The sequence below is a fragment of the Protopterus annectens genome, chromosome 3.part1 (genome assembly GCF_019279795.1).
Source record: "Protopterus annectens isolate FY-2018-M chromosome 3.part1, PAN1.0, whole genome shotgun sequence".
Taxonomy (NCBI): domain Eukaryota; kingdom Metazoa; phylum Chordata; order Ceratodontiformes; family Protopteridae; genus Protopterus; species Protopterus annectens.
Genome location: NC_056732.1, coordinates 1,724,950,712 through 1,724,959,807, shown reverse-complemented (window position 1 = coordinate 1,724,959,807; position 9,096 = coordinate 1,724,950,712). Strand labels below are relative to the sequence as shown.

Below are 9,096 nucleotides of genomic sequence, written 5' to 3'. Positions count from 1 at the left end.
ATACACATTTGAGCAGACTTGCTCATATCTGCTGACATTTGCAGATTTAGACACTTGCAGGGGCGTGGATATTTGGACTGCTCGTCAGTCTGACATACCCCCCTGCACTCCTACAACTCCTTGGAGTTGAGTCAGCACGTCCTCATGAATATGCATGGCGCGCTGACATCATACTCTTAGGCTGCCATTTCCGAGTAAGACTTAGTCTTACATGGAGGATTACTAAATCCCCCCCAATATGTGTAGTGTTTCAAGGTTTTGATTATGTACTGTTATACCTGTTATAATGACAGTTTTTTAGTGTCAATGTTCAGGGATAAAGTGTGTATATTTGTTGTTTTATATTGTGCTATTTGGCAGCAGGTAGAAAATGAAGTTGTTTCCTTTTAAATGGTTAAGTGAAGTGCTCACCCTTGACTGTTGCAGTATTTAAAGAGTGCAACTGCAACACTTGAATTTTTAAGGTCTGAGAAAGCAGTATGTGAAAGCGCTAACCTGTTGAATTTATGTGAATAAAAGATCTTTGCTTTTATACATCCTTTGAGTATTCTGGATATTTCAAGTGAGCCTGGTCGTCTCATACGTGGTGCTGTTGTTGGACTTACTATCATTTTATCTGTGTTGTTTCATGGTCTAAAGAAGTGTCTACAGTGGACGTGAAAGTGCTTACCTGTGTGTTAAAAATTTTATTTTATTAAAATTGTTTTACATTTTTAAGCTGTGTTGCAATCTATCCCATTTTATAGATACAATTGGTGTTCTTAAAGTAGTCTTCCCCTATAGGTCACTGAAAGGTCCCTCTAGCTAAAATACATAAATCTATACCTATCTTAGTGTCCACTGGGATTTATTTTTCATTAATTTTGTGGGACTGCAGATGGGAGTAGCACATATCCATTCTTTGCTGTATGGTGTTCCTGTCCACCCTATAGTGGTCCAGTATTTCTATTTCATGGAGCTCATGGTAGGTTTCACTTGGTCTGAAAACCCTATGCCTTCAAGGGAGAAATCTGGCAATACCAGCCCCATCTTAACTATGCCTCTGTAAAAATGCTACATTGTGCTGTATGCATAAGGGTTTGCTCTCTACCTAACTTCTGTGTGTGTTTGTGCATCTGTGTTTGTGAGGGGGGACCAACACCAAGCTGGCTGCAACTGAAAGAAAGAGAACAGTTCTGGATATGCAACAGTCTTGTATTTAGAAATGCATCTCTTTTGCTGGTGCCAAACAAGTGCTCCTTACATAAGTGTAATTTTATAGAAGAGTGACTCATAAAATGTTTTTCTGTCACAGGTTTATTGTAGAACTCTCTTATTATCAAGTCAACCCACATACTAATACAGTGGTTTTGATGACACAGGAATGTGTAAGACATTGTAACATAACCATCTGTAATTTGAGGAAAAAATGCATTGCTACAGTGTTATCAGCACCACAGCAGAAAAGTCAATCTGACATTGATTTGTAGGAGATAAAGAACTTTTAATTACCTTTTAAAGTTAAAAAGCAAAAATAATAATAATAATAACAGTCTATGTTTGTGACACAGTTGTTTTGCTTAGAAATACCTAAATACGTACAAATGTGCCACAAAGCTAAAATTATGTCAGCTTTGTTATAATAACCTGTTACAATATGGTAATGGCAATTGCAAACAAAATATTTTTGTGATAAAGAAGTAATACAACTATGTTCAAATACTGCAAAATACAAATTTGCTGTACTTGTGTGCAGGTAAGGAAAGTCAATGACAGCTGCAAATGCAAAAAAAAATCTTGATGTAAAAATTCAAGTTCATTTTAGATAGCATGACACTTTTCTACTAGACAATACAGATGTGAGAGTTTATTTTGTGAATACCTGTGATTGTTGAATATGAACTCATTTTTGTAAATCACAATGCTGTAACTTACCTTTACAGACAAGTGAGGAAGTACCTGTCTTCCTTGTCTTCATCACCAGACTCACTTTAAAACTTGCTAAGTATAACAGTCTGTGTTTTCAAGAAGTGAAATACTTGCCTCATTCTAATGATCTTCAAAATGTTTGCAGTTTCTGGTAGGAACAAGGATAACTCACAAAACTGGTATCTGCTAATGTAATGTAATTCAGTGTGCACAGCACTGCTACCTTCCTGAATATTAATGCTACATGCATGTATTAGGGACTCCTCACAGGGCAGGTCTCCACAATCTAAACAGGTAAGCACTGATGCCCACAGTACATCCTTAACTACTGCTGTTGCTTGCAATGATCAGGGAGTTCTCAGCTGAGTGGTTATCAACCTGACCCAAAAGTTCAACACTGATAACATCACCCTAACCCAACTTAAGACTTCAGAGTTTTGAACAACCTGATTTTTAAATAACCTGTGTGGCAGAGGATAGTCTTAAAGATATTTCTTATTTGTCTTTCCATTTTACCATTAACATATGCAACTCATTGGGACTCAAAAACTGCTATCCCCATACATAACATCACTTGTTTCCTGTGCTGCGATGAAGTGACCCAGTCTTTGGCATTAGTGTTATGTTCATGTGTTTTATCCTTCCTGCTAATCATGATGGGATTTACTTCAGGTTAGTATAAGCCTACCAATTTATTAACTAAGGCAGCAGTATGTTGCATTTCCTGGAATTATTACTGATGGTACAAAAGCCAGTAGACACATTATTCCCCACAAGTCTGTCATATATACTAGAGTCTTTTAAATAAACTCAGAAAAATAAAGTATCTATTATTCAAAGCATTTTCATGTGATAATAAATGCATTATTTACTCTTCTAGTAGTCAATAATCTTTGCTTTTGACGTATTGAAACATGTCCTGTATTTGTTCTTTGTTCCAGGTGTGACTGTACGTTTTCTTTTCTTGTTCACTTTCACTTCCCTTTTTATCTTCCTCCTCTTCCTTTTTGAGATAATATATCTTTTCACAGCATTTTACAGCAGTAGGCTGGTTCTTCTCAACAGTTTGTTTTGTTAATTCTGGATTATCGAGATCATCTATGATCATTAATATGCGTGAAGAACCTGCAAGATAAGGTAATGATGAAAACTAGATAAAAAATTAAAATATGCGAATTCAGTTCAATCTTCACAATATTATTAACTATGCATAGTATCGGAGACAGTCATAACCGTAAAGGAACTGGAATGAACAGAAAAAAAGACCATAATCTGCTATACATTTTGACATTCTGTAGGCGATCTTGAAGTCTGTGTGCTGACTTTGATATTCCTTTATTTTTTTTGCATATTCTTTACTGTGTGAGCTTACTAGATAAATGATCCCTTTTCAGGGTGACACAGGTGCTCTGTCTGGTTAAGTCACTTACTCCGAGTCAAACAGTAGGCAAAAAAGGTGGAAATAATGAAATCTGTCACCCTGACAATGGGAATCAGCTCATTAACAACTCAGAGATTATTCCTCTGTGGTGCCCAATTCACACTTTACTGTGCACTTTTCTGTCTCACTATAAAAAATTTCATAATCTTTTATTATACAGCCATACTGCTTATTCAGTGTTTTCTCATTTCTCGATTGCAGAGTCTTGGATTCATGAAAAAGTCATATGATATATGAACTGTTGTAAAACTGCGAAATGATAGCTGTTGCCTGTTACTTAGAAACAGGCTACTTACAAAACACTCTAGCTACAATCTAGGAACTCTGGATGGCTTTCAACTGCAAAGACCAGCAAACGCACAAGTAAGAGCAAATAAAGTATTTTGTAAAAGAGCACCTACAACTTGGAATGCTTTAATTTTCAAAACTGGTTGAAGGCGCATCTGATTGTTAAATATAATATCAGTTGTTAAAAGTACACTGGATAAGTAATTTCCAAAAATACTGACTACTAAGTTAGATTATATATCACCTTAAAATGTGTTGGACCTACAGGTATGTAGATACATAGCTTTATGTATTATGAAACTACTACTGCTTTTTATTTTAGTTTTACAAAAACATGTTTCTCACTGTAAATAGTTTACATTATGCATTTTTATAAGCTACACTGTACCTTGTTTGTGTATAGCTTTGTCATAAGATATATTCTGCATTGTTTATAATTGTGCATAATTAACTGTAACTCTGTATTTACTATGTATGTTTGTCTTTTGCCTAATGGCCTGGGTAATAGCTGAAATGGTCCTGCTGTTCCAACCAGTTCACTTATTTAGTTAATGTTGTTGTGTCTTTCGGCTTTTCCTGGTTAGGGGTCACCACAGCGGAACTCCGGTCCGCTAATGATTGGCAGTATATTTTTACGTACCGAGTTGCTGGCTCTGACGCACAACCTTCAACGAAGGTACGCCCATTCACGCATGTCTCCACACAGAAGACGCTCTAGCTGAGAATCGAACAGAACAACGTCTTACTGTGTATGCAATAAATAAATAAATACATAAGAAATAAATCAGGATGTGAACCTTAGCAGCATACTAGTATGATTATACAAATGATTTATAGATAATAAACATATACAAAACAACATGTCAGTGTGACCTGTAGGATTCATAGAATGATTAACCATCCCAGGAAAAGTAATGACAGCAAGCAATAACACAATGTAAACCAGCCTATCACAACTGTGCATTTAATTTTGAGATTCCAAAAGTAGTCATTCTTTTTGGTCCAATGACAGAATTGATGCCTTTAGAGAAGAAAATCCTGAGCATATCTAAACAATCCTACCTTGCTTTGTGATTTATTCTGGCTTTGACTGGTAAGGGAAGTTTTGAATTTATATTGTATTTGTTATCATTGTTTTTCACTGTTTGTAAGTAGGAAGAGATAGCTTAACAAGATTTACATTTATCCATATTTTGTTTTACCTTTAATTTTACTGTTGGTTGTTAGAAAGGATGGGTTTTACACAGGCAAGCTCTAGCCATCCCAATGGGCCTAGACAGCTATAAATTCACACAGACTGCGGAGAAGAAAATCCAGAGCATATCTAAACAATCGTACCTTGGTTTTTGATTTGCTGTGGAGTTGACTGGTAAGAGAAGTTTTATTTGAATTTATATTTTATTTGTTATCACTGTTTTTCACTGTTTGTAGGTAGGATTGGATGGAAAATAGGAAATTCACCCTGGGGATCACTTCTGTGGCTCTGCTCGACAGTGGCACAGGAAAATAATTTTCTTGGGTGGCAAAAGCCAGGGTACCTTTTTGGCTAGGCTTATATAGGCCCTAGGGCCAATAACCTAGTACCTACCTACCTATGAAGAGATAGCTTAAGATTTAGTTTGATTCATACTTTGTTGTTTTACCTTTAATTTCACTGTTGGTTGTTAGAAAGGGATAGGTTTTAGACGGGCAAGCTCTAGCTACCTCAAGGGGTGTAGATAGCTATAAATTTACACAGACTGTAGAGAGGAAAATCCTCAGCATATCTAAACAACCCTACCCTGGTTTGTGATTTATTGATCTTTACTGGTAAAAAGAAGTGCGACTGTGAGTGATAGTGAACAGAAGCTACTGGGTGCCTTCATTTGTGAGATAAAGGAATTACAACTTCTGTTGTATGGTCTGAACAACTTTACTGTAGTTCCTTTATTATTTAGTTGTACACTGTTGATGTACTTTTTGCCCTAGAAGTTGATTTAAGCTCTCCTTGAATTCTTTGGTTACTGATTTTGATTATTCTTTTCTTTTACAATATTTTATTTGTTTGAAGCTGAATATGGATTTGTTAAATAGGTATGTAATTAACAATTTGCTAATGCACAAATATCTTGTACAGTGTAATAAATGATATGCATATGTTAAAGGTAACAGCTGAGAACATTGATGATCTGTGTTCGTCATGTCAAAAGTTGGATGATTTGCTCACCACTGACAGAAGTAAATCTAGACTTGATTATGATTGCACTTATGCAACTGGCATGGCTTGGAGGTCTGTTGTTTCATATATTAATGACTGGACTGATGAACTAAATAATGTTATGCAATGCACAGAATAAACAAACGCATTTAGGAAATGATGCATCTATTGTCTGCAAAGATTATTCAACCCCTATGAAACAAGACGATGCCTCTGACAACTTTGGAATTCTGGATGCAAGTATTCAGCAATCTGAGGATCCAGTCTGTTTAGAAGGAAATAAAAAATGCAAGAAAGGAAGAAGTTCACAACAAATAACAAGGAAGAAAAATAAACTGATTAATGATGTAAATGAAGGAGAATACATAGTGAAAATGATACTGCGTTGTTATGTCACACACAGGTTACAGGGAATGATAATATTTTTCTATCAGAAAACCTTCAGTCTACAGAAAAATGCATATTTTTCCAACAGAGAAAGTAGAAAAAAGAGGCAAGCGGCAGGTGAAAAGGAAGAAATCAAAACTGAATGTAGAAGGATTGAAGGACATTAATTGTAAGAAAAAAGAAGAGAAAGACAAATGTTGACTACATGGCTCAAGCTGTGGATTTGCAATACCAGCTGGATGAGAATTTAATAAGCAATGAAAACAGTGGGATTAATAAGACTAATGGTGATGAAGATCTATCCTTTTTAACAACTGATAGAGCAGAAATTACTGTATCAGAAGCGGGAGATTCTCCAGAGCTGGCCAGCAAAGATATACTTGTAATTGGAGATTCAGTTATTAGAGGAACTGATACTTATATTTGCAGAGATGATAATGAACATCGGATTGTGTTATGCTTGCCAGGAACAAAAATAGAAGATATGAGACAAGCCTTGGAATGCCTTAATGTAAGGAAGTACGGATCCGTTTTTCTTCATGTTGGTAGAAATTATGTCATCCGCAAAGATTCTCTGACTGTTAGTAGGGAACATAGAGCCCTCTTAAATAGTATAGTTTGTACTGGTGTTAGGACATATTTTCACAAGTCACCTATAAAAAGAATAGTCAGGTCACTGTGAATGAAAAGATTTTTTTGGATAAATACCTACATGGAAAAAATGTCCTGTTTTAAAAATAGAAATGTGTAGAGCACCCAAGCCTTGTTTAGAGCACATGTGTTCAGACAGGATGGCATGCATTTGTCAAGATCAGGGAAGAGAATTTTTGCAGCAGACATTTTTGCAATATTTGACAAACACTAGATTTTTGCCAGGTTGAAAATGTAACAGTTCACAGATAGCAGCATTTGATGCATTTCTGATAGTTGTTAATGCTAGGAGCATTAACAATAAAGTTTTTTTGTTGGCAAATTTGCTACATTCCCGCAAGATTGATGTTATTGTTTGTGAAACATGGTTAAAGAACAATGACTGGAAACCAGTTCTGCCAGGGTATATTTTTACTGTAACAGACATTCTAACAAAAAATCAGGGAGAGGTGTTATGAGAGAGATTAAAGATGGTTAGGAGACCTGTGATTATTGCATGTTCAGTGATAACACCAATACTATAGACTGTGTAACTGTGACAATAAAGACAACCCTGGAACATATAACAATTGTTGGAGTGTATACACCATGAAAGTCAAGTGCAGATGACTTAGAGGAATTCATACACTTCTTGCATGAAACACAGGAGGGAAGAATGATATTAGCTGGGGGCTTAAATTTATCAGAAACAGACTAGAATAATATTGATTCAACAATGTTAATAAGGAAATTATTCACAACATATATTCAAGAACAACAGTTGTTTCAGATTATAAAAAAACTACCTGGGGACAGAACATACTAAACATTGTTTGTGTTCCTAAAGAAATTACTATTACTTCAAGTCAAGTTTTACCACCACTGACTTGCAGTGATCATGGGGTTACAAAGGGTAATTTGTTGCTAGATAATTCTGCCAAACTGAAATCTAAACCAATGCACAGAAGGTTAATTACAGACTATATGGAAGCAAAACAGTACTATGTAAGATTAACTGCAGCGAGGTGTTCAGTGGATAAACTGCAGATGAAATGTGGAAAGTTTTGAAAGAGAAATTGTTTGAGTGCAAAAAAAAAAGTTTAATATGAGGATCTAGGCATACAACATCAGGAGGATATATTTCCATAAGAACAAGATATCTGATTAAGGTGCGAGACAAAAAATATAAGAAATGGAAGACAGTTTAAACTACAACTTTAAAAACTGAAATAAACAAGCTGGGCAAACAGATTAAGTATAGTGTGAGACAAGATCAAGAAAAAAAAATGAAGGAAATTTATATGAAGACATTGAGCATAATATGAAACATTTTTATAGAAACATAAGATGTGGAAAGAATAAACACACACATTGATAAACTGTGTGCAGATTCTAAAATTTATTCTCAGACACAACAGATTATAGATATATTTACAAAATCTTATGCAAAACACTTTGGATCCACAAAGAGGTGATCCGTTGTCCTAGTGACATCCTGGCAATCCCCAGATACTGGAATCACATTAGATTACATTGAAAAAGAACTGCAGAAACTGGATTCAAACAAAGTACAGGGAGGAGATAGAATTAGTAACAATGACCTGAGAACACTTCAACAAGAACTTATGGTACCATTATATCTATTATTCACTAGGTCATATAAATATGGGGAGATTCCTCAAGATTGGAGACACCTGCTTATTAAACCTGTCTTCAAGAGAAAGGGGAGTAGGACAAAACCTAGAGTCATATAGACCCTTAAGTCTACTTTCATGTTGTGGAAAAATAATGGAGAAGATAATATTGGAAAAGTTATTGTCAGAACTGGATAGGTTGGGGCTTAAAATCATTTATCAGCATGCATATGTTGAAAACAGATCTATTACCGTCTCTAACATGATGTTATATAACAATATAATAACAGCTATGAATGAAAAATTATGCTGGGTGTAATTTATATAGTTTTAGCTTCAGCATTTCACAGTGTCATACACAAAACACTGATCAATATATTGGTACAACTAGGTATTAATGTACTCTTGATAAGATGATAGCTGCATGGCTTATAAATAGGACATGGAAAGTATCATACACCAACAGGACAGGTGAAATCCTTGGTTACAGTCAGGGTGTCCCACAGGGCTCTGTCCTAGACCCTTACTTATTTAGATTGTATCTTTCACACCTAACTTTTTCATCTGATGGGTTCTACAGTCTATATGCAGATTACCTGAAATTGGGTAAA

General features: G+C 35.4%; 1 protein-coding gene across 1 annotated transcript in view; it reads right to left on the bottom strand.

Annotated features, from left to right (window-relative positions):
- Positions 1–1,278: 1,278 nt before the first annotated feature.
- The window catches only part of LOC122798641, a 278,214-nt gene continuing 270,396 nt past the window's right edge, over positions 1,279–9,096 (bottom strand). The window contains exon 2 of the mRNA XM_044067727.1: positions 1,279–3,033. Within this exon, the coding sequence (XP_043923662.1) occupies positions 2,792–3,033 (242 nt within the window). The 3' untranslated portion in view covers positions 1,279–2,791. The remainder of the gene's footprint in view (positions 3,034–9,096) is intronic.